Raw genomic sequence first — 15732 nt, 5'->3', positions numbered from 1 at the left:
AGGAATTGCTGGCAGAGAAGTACAACATACGTACAAAAGTCAGCCAATACACAATCTTTATTCTCCATCACTGCATCATCTATCCCACATCCCCAGCATTCATGCATTCAAATAGAGGAGGCTTCATGTCACTCCTGAAGCACCCTTACATCTGCTACAACCCAGGCAGGACACCCCCTTTATAGGCCAGAAATGTGCTGGCCTGTCAACTGAGCTGGAAACAGACAGTATAAAAAGGCTGGCTGGATTCAAGATGGCAGCCATAGAGTAGCTCAAAGGAAGGTACCAATGTGCCCTCTGACTTAATATCGCCATGATAAAGTCGAAGGATGTACAGAAAAGCAGTACTTTCTGCCTTTCTGTACAATTTTTCGGGCTGCTCAGAAATTAACGCTTGCCCTTGAGCAGGCGCTAATTTCTGTGTGTAAAATGTGCAGATGGGGCGCACATTTTCTTTCTGTATCCTGGGCAAATAACTAATAGCCTCATCAACATGAATTTGCATGTGATGAGCATATTAGTTTCGGGGGGGTTTGACATGCATTTTGGATGCACTAAACCCCTTATTGTACACCCAACCAAGGGTAAAACAGTGCACTCAGCTAAGCGCACTTTACTGTATCGGCCTGTTAAACAAGCTTTTGCATGATGTAAATTTAAGCTTGCCCTACCAATTTTAAATGCACTTATTAAGAATTCATCTATGACGTTTCAGTTTTGATTTGATTTTATTTGTTTTTTTCTTTTATTCTTTTAGTTTTTATCTAGTTTGTCTGGTTAAATATGTTATATTTATTACCTTTGCTTTTTGATGCATATTGTCTGTTATTTTAATTGTTAGGAAGCGCTAGGAGAGCGGTTCCGCTTTCCAGGGGATTGTGTGTTCTTGGACCACGGCTCGACCCCAGAGGAACTCCGAAGAGGTGCCGAGGCAAGAGAGGTATGCCTGAGCATGGGCTGGACAGAAGCAAGGCTGGACTGAAGACAGACGATGGAATCCAGAGCAAGGGCAAGGCTGGACTGAAGACAAGGATGACTGAAGGCATTGATCCTCCACCAGACCTGCACACTCCGGGAAGACCAACCATGCAATGGTAGTCTTTGAATGGTCCTCCGACCATCCCAAGCCATTTCGGACCTGCCGCTGGGTAACGGCAAGAAGCGGCAGGCCGGACGGAGGCCAGGGGCAAACGAATGCCTTGGAACATGGAAGGCTCAGACGAAGACTCAGGTGAAGACACTTGGACGAGGATTCAGGAACAAGGTACTGAAGATGAGGATTCAGGATCAAAGTGCTGGGTTGAGACTGTGATGCAGCGCGCCCTACACATCCCACCCGCGGGGCTGGTCGGGGACCACGCTGGATACGGGGCAGACTCTAGACGACATGGTGGAGTGAGTGAGAGGAACATGTCCCAGGAACTGTAGAGGCCTGCACCGGGGCGCGCCCTACACAGCTGCCTGTAGCTGGTCGCGGACCACGCTGGAGCGGCACAGGTTCATGAAGAGACTAAAACATGGACGGAGCAGACTCAAGGAACTCCGTAGACCAGGAACAAGGCTTCATGCAGAAGTCTCCCAAAGGCTTTGGCTGCAGCTGTGAAGAAGGCCTTGTACCACAAGGCGCCCTACTCAGCCCGCCCATGGGGCTGGTCGCAGACCACAACATGGCACGCCAGGAAAGGTGGCAATGAGGAACCAGGGGTTTAGGACATCTGGACTGGATCATGGACATCAGGAACGGAAAATGGACATCTGGACTGGATCATGAACATCAGGAACGGAAGACGGACATCTGGACTGGATCATGGATATCAGGAATGGAAGACGGACATCTGGACTGGATCATGGACATCAGGACAAGACAAGGAGCTCCCATGAAGAACAAGAAACACAGGACCTTGAAGAAGCGATGGAACAGCAAAGACTCCTGGAGCGAAGAACAGGAACATCCAGGAGCATCTAACTCCTTGTGAAGGCCAAGATGGACTGGCAAAGAGCCCCTTTTATAGGGTTGAAGCAAGGCAGGGCGATGACATCACTGAAGAGGGTCACAGGACCTTTTCCCGCCGCCGGTCCTTTAAATTCTGAGCAGAGGCGCATGCCCGTGTCTAGGGAGAAGTTGAAGCGAGAGCAGGGTCGTTGGTGGCGTCCCTGCCACGTGGAGGGCCCAGGACGGAGTGGCTCCTGGCCGCGAAGATTGGAGGAAGAACAGGCAGGCTGCAGGCACTGACAGGGTCGGCTTCCCTACTGGCTGAGGACCCCTGGAACGGCTCCAACTGGGAAGAAACTTGTCTGGCAGAGCAGGAGCAGCAGTGGCGGTCCCAGCCGCGTGGAGAGGTCCCGGCGGCTCAGCTCTGCCGCGCAGGGCAGGAGGCAGCCAGGGAGGAACCCGGCAACAGCGGCATGGCCTGCTGCAAGGGAAGGCACCAGCGGCCCGACTGGCCATGAAAGGTAGCGGGCAGGTTCACAATATTAATAATGCATCTCATTGTGTATGTTTATCTTGTGATCCGCTGCGGGCTTTGGTAGCAGCGGCATATAATTGCAAATAAATAAACGTGTGAGACAGCAGGAGGGGGAGGATGATGATAGGAGGAGCATTGGATTGGAGATCATGACAGAAAGAGAGGAGACATGAAGGGAGATAGAACAGGAGGAGAACAGCAAGAAAATGGAGGTAGAAGGAGAGTCCAGAGTTAAGCTTCAGGAAAACAGGAGGGGGAGGAGGTGATAGGAGAAGGGCATGGGAGGAACCAAGAGTATCAACCAGCAATGCAAGTGTAGGAGGAGGCAGGACCAAGAGCCAGTGCTGCTAAACCAAGGTCACTAGGCCAGAGGAAGCACTAAGCAGACTAGGTGGACAGTATGGCACCACAGTTTTGGGTGTGGCAAGGGAGGGACCAGACCAGACCAGCATTGACTGGAGCCTCAGCCTTGCCATAGTGGTGACAACTTGCCAGTGTGCTGCCTGCCACGTCCTTTAAATCCCTCACTCTGCTGCCTTTCTCCCATGGTGGCAACATCCAGTGGTGCCGTGACTTGGCTTCACTTTCAGGTTTGCAGCAGCCCTGAAGCTGCTAATCACATCCCTACTGCTTTCTCAGCTCACCCCGGGCTCTGGGGCCAGGGGAGAGAAAGGAAGAGTAAAGCACCTAGGGCTGGGGTTGGCGGGGTAAAGGATAAGGAATGCTCCTGGGGCTGGCGAGATGAATGCTCTTAGTACTGGGCTAGGGGCACATGACTAAAGTTTTACCTAAAGCATCTAATACCCTTGCACCAGCCCTGAAGGTAATGTGACAGCCTCTGATTAGGGAACTTTCAAAGGCCGTAAGGCATGTAGTACCTGGCAAGAAATATCTGGAGAATGTGCTTTGCCGAGCTCCGCCAGCTATAGCCATAGCATTTTGAAAAGACCCAGATGCAAGAAACTGTAACAAGCTCAGGAGCTTGACCTGTCCACGTATGGCACGAGACCAGGCTGTCTAAGTACTGATATCATCTTTTAAATCCTTGTATAAGGCCATAAAGGCCTCTGATGCAAGTGGTACCTGTGGATTACTTCTGCTTTCAGAAGGCCCGGCAAGGTGGTCATGGGCCTAAGAATTGGGATATTCAACAACCTTCTTGCTTTCCTCTGCTGTCTCTCTCTCTCATCTTTCTCTTCTCCATGCTTGCTGCAGCATTTAATGTTACAGCAGCCAGAACGCCTCCATTTCTTCCAACAACCTGCTTCCTGCCAGCTGGTCCCTTTAAGTGGGTGCATGCAGTGGTTTCTGTCTGCTTCAAAGGGGGTGCTAAATGTTTACCATTAGCATGCAACCATTAAATAGTGTGCTATTTAGTGGCTAAGGTGATAACTCTGAGAGAGTTCATTATGTATTCATTGTCATCAGGGCCAATGCTAGTGACTTTACTGCCCAGTGAGAACAATTACTGTGTTGCTCCCTACCCCTGGTTCTATTTATTTTAAACACTTATATTGTGTTGTTTTGCCCAATAACCAACACACAGTAGAAACTGTCAGTCTTGCACTCTGACCCAGGCCCCCATTCCCTGCCGAATAAAGCCCCCCTGTGAGCCAGTTTTTCAAAACTGACACACTCCCCTGAACCTATCTTGCCCATCCATTAGTCCAAAACACCTAAATGGGGAAGGAGCGATCTTTGGGTGTTTCTGCTCTACTTGCTGATATGTAAAAATGGCGCCGGCTTGTCCTGTAGCCAGCAGCATTTTTTTGTACAGAAGTACATGCACGTCTATAGTGCCAACCAAAAAATCATGCAAAAATGGACATTTGGAGGTCCATATTCAGAAACATTTAGCCAGCTAACTCAGCCGGCTAAATGAATATTTGGGTACTTATCTGGCTAAATTCTAATTTTAATAAGTTAGCTGGCTAGAATGTAGCCAGTTGAATTAGGGGCGTTCCAAGGGCATAACTGGGAGAAGTTGAGTTAGCCGGTTATGTTGACCAGCTAACTCAGATATTCATAGTTAGCCGGATAACATAGCCAGCTAAGTCTGGTCAGGCCAAAGAGCTGTCCTAAAGTTAGCTGGTTAAAGTTACCCAGTTATCTCCTTCTCACAAACCCACATGCAGGCATGTTCCCTCTCTCTCTCACACACACACACACATGCAAGCAGGCAGGCTCAGGCTCTGACTCATACACACAGAGGCAGGCTCCCTCTCACACTCAACAACCTCACACAAGCAGGCAGGCACTCTCTCTCACACACTTATTCAGGCAGGCAGGTAGGCATTCTCTCTCACATACATACGTTGGCAGGCAGGCTCCCTCTCTCTCTCTCACAGGCACTCTGCAGACAAGCTTCCTCTCTCCCATGCACATATGCAGGCAGTCTTCCACTCTCATATGCAAGCAAGCTTCCTCTCTAACATGCATACAAGCAGGCAGACTTCCTCTCTCTCTTTCTCTCACGCACACACACACACACACACACACACACACAGGCTTCCTCTGTCACACACACATACAGGCATACAGGCTTCCTCTCACATGCAAGCTTCCTCTCTTACATGCATACACGCAGGCAGGCTTCCTTTCTCTCTCTCTCTCTCTCACACACACACACACACACAGACACAGGCAGGCTTCCTCACTCACACACATATAGGCATGCAGGCAGGCATGCTTCATCTCTCTCACACACACACACATATACACACACACACACAGGCAGACAGGCTTCCTCTCACACACACACAGAAACAGAGATGCAGGCAGTCTTCCTCCCTCACACACATACAGGCATGCAGGCAGACATGCTTCATCTCTCTCTCACACACACACACACACACACATGCAGACATAGAGGCTTCCTCTCTCATGCACACACATACACACAAGCTTCCTCTCTCACACACATACATTCAGGCAGGCTTTTTCTCTCACACATAAACATATGCAGGCAAGGCTTCCTCTAACACACACATAGGCTGGGCCTCTCTTTCTCCTCTCTTTCTTGATCTGCTGGCTGCTGTACTGGGGTCTCTTTCACGCTTCTGCTGCTGCCGCCACTGTTTCTTGCCTCATTGGGGTTGGAGGACAGGAGCCCATTACACCGCCATCAGTTCTCCATTGTGGGTAGAAGGAAAGGAGCCTGTTTTCCATGGCCAGAAGTGGCAGCCCTGCAGCTGCTCTTCTTTTTCTTTGGCCGCTGGCAGGTTGGGTTCCACCGGTGACGCTATGGCCTCTCCAGTTTTCAGCTGTACTGCCTACACTGCGGGTTGAGGATGCCAATTTGACTCCACTTGCTGCTGCCGCCACCACCACCACCACCACCACCGCCTTCCCCAGGTGTGCTGCCCCACACAAATGAACTGTATGCACACCCAGTCACGCCAGGCCTGATTTTCATACCCTTTTGCCTATTAGCACGTGTATAGATGCTAAGGTTTTGATTGTGCACACCTAGAAGTCAATATTCAAAAGCCATTTAGATGGGTGAGCAGGATGCATTTTGGGGAAGAATGGAGTTAGCTGGATAAGTTAACCGGCTAACTCTGATATTCAGAGTTAGCCGGTTAACTTATCTAGCTAATGCTGGTTGTGCTGCTGACCTGTCCTAAAGTTAGACAAATAAACATATCTGTCTAACTTTAAGATAGCCAGATATATTCAATGACGTAACTGCGTTGCTGAATATACCCTGCTAGTTAGCTGGATAAGTTTATCTGGCTAACATGATTAGCAGACTCTGTTGCATGCATGCTAAGCCTTTAGTATCAATGCTACTATTGAGCGTACATATTAAGCTATTTAGCATGTATGCAGGGACAGTAACTTTAGAACGAGTGTGTGGGCGCCCATATATGCACACATGCACAAATTTTAAATCGCCTGCGCAAGTTCGTGCCTACTATTTAAAATACACCTAGTGTGTGTATGTATGCTCCTGATTTTAAGTAGTTTCACAAGCAAACATTTGGGTATCTTCCTTAGGAAATTTATTGGCTTTAACGCTCACAAGTAAGCAGACTTTAAAACATGCACGCGTGAAGGAAATAGCCAGTTTGCCCAATTAGTCCACCAGTTTGCCCAGTCTATCTCTGGTTCTTAACACACCGGTTAAGAACCGCTGGTTCTTAACCGGTGTGTTGTGACACACCAGTGTGTCGCCAAGCGCACACAGGGGTGTCGTCACACTTCCCGGTCCCCCGCTGACCCAGCTGCTCTCCCTGCCCCAGTAAAATAGGAATTATCCTACACCCAGGCTTAAAATGCTGACAGCCCGGACAGAACACAGCAGGAGATCTGGAGTCAGCGGCACCAGCATGGTCTCTTCTTTCCACTCCCCATGGCCTGGAAGAGGAAGTGGTATGCAGCAGCCGTGCGCGCAGGAAGGAGAGACCATGCTAGTGCATGCAGCATCGGCCCAAAGAAGAGTGGCACGGCCTGAAGAATAGCAATGTGGCACGGAGCAAAAGAAGAGCAATGCAGCCCCCGCGGTTGATGGGAGTCCTTTCTCGAGGCTGCGAGGGCTGGAAGTGGAGGAGGCTGCTGCTGTCGCTAGTTTGGTTGGGGGGGGGGGGGGGGGTGAGCAAGCATATGTGTTTGAGATCCTGTGTATGTGTGTGTGAGAGACAGCATGTATGTGAGTGACTGAGAGCCTGTATGTGTAAGTGTGTGATTGAAAACCTGTTTGTGTGAAAGAGAGTATGTGTGTGTGATTGAGATCCTTTGAGTGTGAGAGAGATAGCATAAATGTAAGTGTATGATTGAGAACCTGTATGTGTGAGAGAGATCATGTGTATGTATGATTAAGAGCCTGTGATTAACCAATGTTTCAGCAGTAGTCCTGCATGCTTTCCATTATGAACTTTAAACATAACACAGTTAAAACTTCTTTGTTAACTCTGTGCCTATGAATAACAGCATGCTAACTATCAGAAGATGGTATGAAATACAGAAATGCAAAGCTTTGTTTTAATATATTTTGGAAGGCAAGCCCAATGGCTCAATGATAGGAATTCTGGTTGCAATTCCCAGGCCCAGCTTCTGCTCCTCAGGCCAGTAGTGGCAGCAGTCAAATGCTCCGTGGCTTTCCATTTTAACGTTCTTTTAACTGCATATGCACAGAACTGAAATTCAAACCCAAATTTTTCAAAAAGCTGTACATTTTTTTTGTAAAGCTATTTTTTTTTATAATCGAAAGTCAGTTTCAATACAACAAATCAAATAAGTCGGAACAGTACGACACACAGACAAAATCAGCATACAGAAAACTGGATAGATAATTCTAGTTCTAGGACATCCTTTATGCAGATGCCAACAGAATTAGGCAAGTTCTAGATGCATTTTCTTGCAACACACTGGGAGCCTCTTGAACCTTACTTCCATACTTCCCATCTACCCATCTATTGTCCCTACACCTGAAAATGGTGATTCCACCTTCAACCAAAAGGGCTTTCATATTTTGGAGACACAGAATGTGATGAACTCCATGGCATTCACTTTCCACAACATGTGCAGCTAAGGATCAGTCGAAGGGGGTCATGGGGGATCTCCAGTGATGTACTATATTTTTCCCTTCTGCAAGACACCACCATATAAATAACTAATTTAACCCCACCTTTTGTGAAAGGCACTACTCTCGTCATAGGCAGACCCAAAAGAACCACCACAGGATCTAGGGGAAGTCTGATCTATGCTATTTGGTAAATTCATGAGATTATTTCAGATCAGTATGTCTGTATGATCGGGCAAATCCATCAGATGTGAAAAAATGAACTTCTCCACCCACCAGCATCTGTCATGGGGGAAGAGACCAAGCTCAACAAGTCTCTTGGGTGCATAATGCAAATGGTATAATAATTTGTAACCATTCTCTTGGGTAGTGACATTCAATGAATTACCCAACTGATCCTTTGAAAAATATTTTACTGCTTTCTCTTGAACAACTGGGCAGATGTGAAGGAGGGAATTCATGTCTCTTGGATAGATTGGTATAAATTATGATACAATCAATATTCCAGTTTTTTCTTTCTTGCAGCTGAAGGGGCTGTTGGCCACAGCTTCTTATAAAAAAAACAGGGAAACAGGAATGTGACAGCTTTTGAGGACCTGGGCTCAAGTTTCATCCCTAATAGGACTCTAATCTCTAGGATATACCAATTGTTACTCGAGTAATCAGGGGACCCTCTAAAAAGAGTTAAACTCTTAAGGGTCACAGATGTTGGTCATGAGCTCTAACCTTTTAAACACAGACAAATAAAAAGGTACGTGCTTTAGGTTATACAGGGTGGGAACTCTGTGTTTAAAATTCCAGGCTGGTTTTGTTAATGGAGGCACAGAAACACAATTCGGAAATTTCTTTTAAAGGGTATTTTATATTTTATCCCATCTTTCTTAAAATCTGTTAGTAGTGTAACAGGGATTAGGACTTTGACCTTCTATCCCAAATTTTCAGAGAAAATTAATCTTTCTTGGTAAAACTGAGTGAGAATCAGTGGTACCACTACTTGTGAAACTACACTGGTTGCCAGTCAAATTGAGATGCAAATTTAAAGTTATGGTCCTAGCATTTAAGATCTTGAGAAGAGAGGACCCTTCTTATTTGCGGAACAAGAGCCTTTGGAAACGCCCACTGAGGGTTACTCGCTCTCAGTATGGTTCACAGCTGCAACTTCCCTCGGTTAAGAGTTTCTGTTAGGTAAGACTTCAAAATCAGTCTTTTTTCATGATGGTTCCCAAATGTGCATTTTGGGACAAAGTAGGTGGATACATTTTATCCATAGACTTTGTCCCAAGTTTCAAAGTGAAGGTACGTGTGTACTTTTGCTTTGAATCTTGACATGGGTACCAAGTAACTAGGAACACCCTAACATCTGTTTTTTAGTGGGTAGTTTATTCATGGAAAATAACCCCATGTAGAATTGGAAATACAATCTACCCACACTGCTTTTTCTCTGCAACCTTAATACGCCTCCTATTAATGTGGTTGCAAGTACGCGCTATGTGCAACAATGTGTGACTGGTTTTAGCCTCACTGAGGGATGGCAGTCTTCAAATGATCAAGTCACAAGGGTAAAATGCTTTTTTCCCATGGAAATGACTTCCTAAATTGATCTCCAAACATGTAAATATACATGCCATAGAGAAGATGAGAACAACTAGGCAGACTGGATGGGACAATTGGCCGTTATCTGCCGACATCTAGCATGTTATCATGAAAGAGACAATCAAACCATGCAAAAAGTACCAAGCATTTTTCAACAAAGGCTGAAAGAGGGTAGATTCAGGAGTAACATAAGGAATTTTATTTTTCACAGAAAGAGTAGTGGATATAAGGAACAGCCCTCTCAATAGTGGCAAAACCAGTATAGGAATTTAAGAAAGAAAGGGATAAGCAGAGAAGATCACTAGCTGCAGGGAACAGAAGATACAGCTGGAGATTGAGTAGAATCTGCAATACTGCAGTAGGAAGAGAATATGGACAGACTAGATGGGCCTGGAAGTCTTTATGTGCCAGGATAAACCATACTTCTGTTTCTAATTTCAAAAGCTCAAGTACAACTTCATCTTTGGAAAATTCATATACTGATTCAATTTAAGGTATCACGGCCTGCAAAGAATCCTGTTTTCTGGAACTCTGCACTATCTACACATAGATAGGCATGTGGTATACATGCAACACAGATACATTTGCACAGTGCATCACAAATAGCAGCTAGTAAACAAGCATTGCAGTTGCTAAAATTAATACCCTGAGAGTTGCTCGATAGAACTCTGCATGTGATGAATTTCTGTGCTTTTTAATTGTTCTATAAGCCTTGACGCAATCTACAACAAAAGCAAATACTGCCTATTTATATAGCACTATAGTCAAACCCCGACCTATGCAGTACTCCTCCGCCTTCTCTCTGCATGCTCTTTTTCCTTGCTCTGATAATGCCCCAGTCTTCTCTTCCTGCCAGTGTGATTACTTTCCTCTTCTCTCTGCACTCTCCTACCCCAATAGTCACTACCGAGGTGTTTCTCCCTGCAAAGGTCCTTGCTCTCCTTCTCTCTCTGCCTCAGTCTTTCTATCTACAGGGGTTGTTGCTCTCTTTCTCTGCATGCTCCTGCTCCTTCCTCGGTTTCTCCATGCAGGTGTCTCTGCTTTTTTTCCCCCTGTATGTGCCTGCTCCAGTCTCTCCTTACAGGAATCTCTGCGCTCCTCTCTTTGTACCCTCTCTGCTCCAGTCTCTCCCTGCAGGGGTCTCTGCTCTCCTGTCTCTGTATGCTCCTTCTCCTTGCACCAGTCTCTCTCTCTACAGGTGTCTCTGCTCCTTTTTTCTTTCTCTGTATACTCCTGCCTCTATTTCTCTCCCTGCAGGGGGGTTCCCTGCTTTCCTTCTCTCCCACCTCCTTGCAGGTATTTCTGCTTTCCTCTTGTCCGTCAGTGTTCGGAATGGGCTGATTCAGAATTATAACTGTGGTTACTTGATCAAGAGCAGAAGATAAATTGTAAATCTGGTGATAACTTCTTAAAAAAAAACAACCCCAAAACATTGTAAACTTCATATTTACATCCCTTGTCTCCTGCATCATTTCTGCTCTGATGGCTGTGTTTCCATGGCAACCTTCTTGCTAATGCCCCAAGCTGGCGTTTGGTTATTACTTACAGTGATTGTGGTCTCCTTGCTCTGCCTTTTGGTCGGCGACAGGGAGCCTGGACTCTGAGGAGAGAAGCAAGAGGCATCGTCAAAGCTGCTCTCAATATCAGCCATGCTGTGCTCCCTTGGGTGCTGCCGTGTGTGTGCAGGCAGGTGCTGGGGAGGCTCTGAGCCCTCTCTCACCGTGTCCTGAGGTAACTAACGGAGGCAGCCGGAGCTCCTGTACTGAGCCCACGGAAGCAGTGAACGCTTCCACACCTCCCGCTCCAATCAGCGCGGAAACGCCGGCGGTTAACCCTGCCACTGCCGCAGCGCTGCTACAAGGGTGAGAGTATGGACTCCCAGCTAGAAGGCTTAATGACTCAGTCTGTGTTTGCTTAAGTTATGAGACAGCAGGGTGTGTGTATGGTTATGAGATTCCATAGTCTGTGTCTGCACTTCATGCCCTAATCCCCAGAACTGCAGGGGTGTGTTCTGTGTGCCATTAAATTGCAAAATTGTGAATACAAAATGGACTACTAATTGTTTAAACACAGAAGTTGCACCAATAATGATCGTAACTAGAAACTTTTTGTTTTTTTTCAATGAGCATTTCCTTATACACGATAGGCATCAATGAATCTTTTGTGCAGTTAGGTGCCACCAACAAGAGAGCCAATGCGATAATCTGAGGGTTAAAACTGTGCACTAAAACTCACAATATTTTTTTTTTTTAAATTCCTGATGCAGTAAGCTAATGGTATGCTAATGCATTGGGAGTTAAGAAAGTGAGCGGACTGGAAGATATTCGCAGAAACTCACATCTCTGCACGGGGGGGGGGGGGGGGGGGGGAGGAGGTAATAGTTAATGCCTTCATTTGCATGGGATTTCCACACGAGAGCACTAAGCAGGACACGCAAACTCCGTGCTGCATTAGGAGTAATATTATGTGCGTACAACTGAGGGTAAAACTGTGCGCTCTTACTGCAAAGGCTCCAAGCTAAGGATCCCCCCTGACGGCAACCTGCTTACAGAAAAGATGACTTGGCACATGAAGGGTGATTTTGCAGCTGCCATGCTTACCAGAAAACATTGAGTAGTACTCAGCTTCCACTTCTCCTACTCCTCCACACCTTCTCTCACCTACCTTAGGTCTGTGTGCCTTCCTCTTCCTCCCTTCTACACCCAGGGCCCCAGCTTTTCCTTTCCTCGGTGTTGCGGGACCCCTCCCCACAGACTGTCCTGCCTCCCCAGCCCTTTCCTCCTTTATTTTTCAGATCCCCCTTCCCCTCCTTTCTGTCCCCTCCCTGACCACCCTCTTTTGTTTTCTCTCTTCTGGCATAGCTAATTTAAAAACGTTGTGGTGTGTAATTACAGTGTGCGTGCCATTCTTATAGGTACCACCTCCCTGCATACATATCTTACTGGCTTACCTTCTTTACCACTTACAGCCAATAGGAGGGTTCTGTGCATCAGAGCAAGGGGAGGCAGGAGCAGCAGCAAAGGAGCGAGGGGTGTGGGGGAGAGAGGCAAGCACCTGAATCAGGACCTATCTCTCCTAGTATAAAGTATAAGGTTCCAGGGCCTAAATAAATGTGGCAAGAGTTTCTAGGGATTTTCAAAGCATTCAAAAGGGGGTGAATTAGAATCAGGTTTGAACCTTATGAGCACCAGCACCAATCCTGGACAGAATGGATGAGTGAGGACACGCCCGTCACGGGCATGGGATGGCTCAGAGGAACTCCCCCAGCCTTTTTACCTGCTAGGCCACCAGCTCAAATCACAGCTCAGGTAGTGCATGCAAAATGAGATGAGCTCATTTCAGTTTCAGGGGCCACAGCAGAAGCATTTTACAGATGAGCTCCTGTCAGATTGCTGTGAATTCTGCTGCAGACCTGGCCATAGACTTGTGACAAGGACACACTGAGAGAGACCACACTTCAATCTATGCATGAATACTTTTCTGCACAAACTAATCAGATTCCAAAGTTACCCAGTAGAGCAGAGACTGAAGCTTCGGTTTTTCAAATCATAATAATGCCACTGAATGTAAGAACCCAGGATACAAGCTGCCTGTGACTTTCCGTCCTCTTCCCCCTCCTCCACCCCACATGGTAGCTCAGTGGAAGTGTTGTGCATTGTCACATAAAGGCCCGAGTTTAATTCCTGGTTTCAAAGTCTTTGCTCCCTGGGCTGACCTTGGTGAGGGATGCTGCAGTGGTAGTGGTCACGGGGGAAGGGGGAGCGGGGAGAGGGGGGGGGGCAGCTGAGAAAGGAGTAGGAGCTATTGTTCAGTGGTGGAACCTACTGGCTGGAGCTAGCATGCATGTCTCCTAGGTTCTGGGGGAATTGAGGTCTGTGGCTCCTGGTCAAGGATCATCACTGCAATTGTTGGGCTAGTAAAGGTTATAAAAATAGAGGGACTACCCCGGGTAGTTGTGAGTGAAGGCTCATGACGTCTTTGCCCAGTAGCGGCTCGTTACAATCTAATTGCACACCCGAAAAAGGCAGGAGGAAACTGATGGGTCAAAAACATATGGGCTGAACGTGATGCCCAGATGCCCTGGACATGTCACGCCATCTCCTTCTGGTTCCAAGGATGCAGGTCCTATGACCTCCAGAAGATGAAGACAGGGGCTGCCTGTCAAGTTCACAGACTTCAGTGTAAACTAAAAGGAATAAACATTATAAAAGCAAAGGCTTGCTGTCAAGAAATCTGCATTGTGTGTCATACAGCTTATTGTTACAATGCGTCCTGAATAGCTTTCAACGCCTCTGTATCATCTGTCTCAGTATCATACTGTATCTGTATATCCCTATGTTCTGTGAGAAAACACTGACGTGGGGTTTGTTGGGATAGATTTGATATGCCATGTTATAACCAGGGCCCCTCCATATTTATCTGCAGCGCCTTCTTGATGAGACATGGTTTGGTCTCAGGTGCAGATATTAACATGCCTGCCTTCTCAGGCATGCAAATTCCAGAGCCCTTCCCAGAGAGCTCAGTCCTCCACCAGGCCAGTGTGAGCAAACAAATAAACCCTAATCAGGAGATCTGCAGAAGGATAATAGGAAGTAAATGGCTTAATCACATCAGCTTTCCTCATAAACCCTTCCAGAGGCAGAAATTCTTGTGCAATAACCAGCTGCCTGTGGCCACCCTGTGTGCACTAAGGTATGCACTGCTCCTACTTGGGGGCCATATCATGCCAAACACAGAAGAAGAGAAGCTACTGCTGTCCTGCTGTTTCTCTGATGCCAGGGGAAAGGGGTTCCTGTTTTCTGGTGTCCCTAATGAACAGATGCCGGTGTAACCCCTTTTTCAGGATTGGTAACTTCCTCAGGGCACATTTCTAATTTACAACCTCCAGGGCTGCTCCAGCTAGCTGACTCCTTCCCAAGCTTGATTCCTCATCCTTGGGGGGGGGGGGGGGGGAATTCTTTTTATGGGGGGAGACTCTAGTCTATGGCCCAGACAGTGGTGTGTGATCCAGTGTGTGTGTATGTTGTAGCTGTGGCATCCCTGGGAGGGAGATACTGTGAAAGAATAGGCAGGCACTCCCAACGAAAAATGTGCGGCATACAATATACTGGACAATAACAGTATAACAACCAAACAATTATTTATTTTACATTTGCACACTGAAAAATGTGCAAGACAATCAATGTGTGGTATACAGTGTTGCAAATGAGGCAGGGCCCCGACACGGCCGTGTTTCGCTTCCAGCTGCGGCAGGGGGACCAGATGTTACCAAAATATCTATATATTTTGTGAGGAAGATGATTTTAACTGTCAGAGACCCGCTGGAATCAGCTTACGAGGTAACTGAAGAGGACCATAGTTTGTTGGGGGATGGCTCATAGTTCAGAGCTCAAAGTGCTGGAGGCATCGCGTCTGAAGTAGGTGCTAGACTCCGTGAAGTAAATGACACCGCAGATATCGGGATAGCTGTAAGGGTGGTAGTTTAGCGCGGGTGCCGGATATACAGAGCTTTTCCCTCCGTTATTTCACATCATCCGATATCACACGGGGTGGGGAGGTGTATACTGTACTTCCAATTTGCTGAAAAATGGGCCGATCCGGCCTCAAAGTAAAGGAATTAGAGGTCCAAAGGGTAATGCACCTCACAGGACCAGGAAATGGGTGTTAAATAATAATTTACTTATTGATTTAAAGTTAAATTAAAGTCAATTTTCAAATACTTGTGCAGCTCATGTTGATCTTTGGTACGGTTAGGGTGTTTAACTCTGGGTGGGTGTCCTTTTCTTTCAGCAAACTGGTTGAGCTTCCCATGGTTTTTTGTAAAGTGTGCACTAAAGCTCTCCCAGTGGCTTAACTGGGATTCCTAGGTCAGGGGTTCCCTTCTAGCACAGCAAAAATCCTGCTTTAGGTTCTAGTGTCTTCCCGAACACCCAGCCCTGTGTCCTGGTCCCATACTGTTGGAGATCCAGATGGGGTCTCCAGGTTCTTACTTGATTCCTTCAGTTCTTTTGAAAGATGACTCCTCGGGCTGAAAAGTCTGAGAGAGGGAACCTGCTGATCCTGCCAAGTTCCCAGTGAAGATGGTTGGACAAAAAAACCTCATCACAATAAAAAAGAGATAGACTTTCCCATCAAAACCCTTTCTAG

The 15732-nt window shown here is 46.9% G+C and overlaps 1 protein-coding gene across 2 annotated transcripts in view; it reads right to left on the bottom strand.

The window, feature by feature from the left end:
• The window catches only part of GAS7 (growth arrest specific 7), a 610573-nt gene that overhangs the window by 192799 nt on the left and 402042 nt on the right, over positions 1-15732 (bottom strand). For both annotated transcript variants that reach the window (XM_029600263.1, XM_029600264.1), the window contains exon 5: positions 11132-11185. In XM_029600263.1, the coding sequence (XP_029456123.1) occupies positions 11132-11185 (54 nt within the window). The remainder of the gene's footprint in view (positions 1-11131; positions 11186-15732) is intronic.

Source organism: Rhinatrema bivittatum, chromosome 4 (genome assembly GCF_901001135.1).
Source record: "Rhinatrema bivittatum chromosome 4, aRhiBiv1.1, whole genome shotgun sequence".
Lineage (NCBI taxonomy): Eukaryota > Metazoa > Chordata > Amphibia > Gymnophiona > Rhinatrematidae > Rhinatrema > Rhinatrema bivittatum.
The sequence above is the reverse complement of the archived record's forward strand: the minus strand, read 5'-3'. Positions and strand labels throughout refer to the sequence as shown.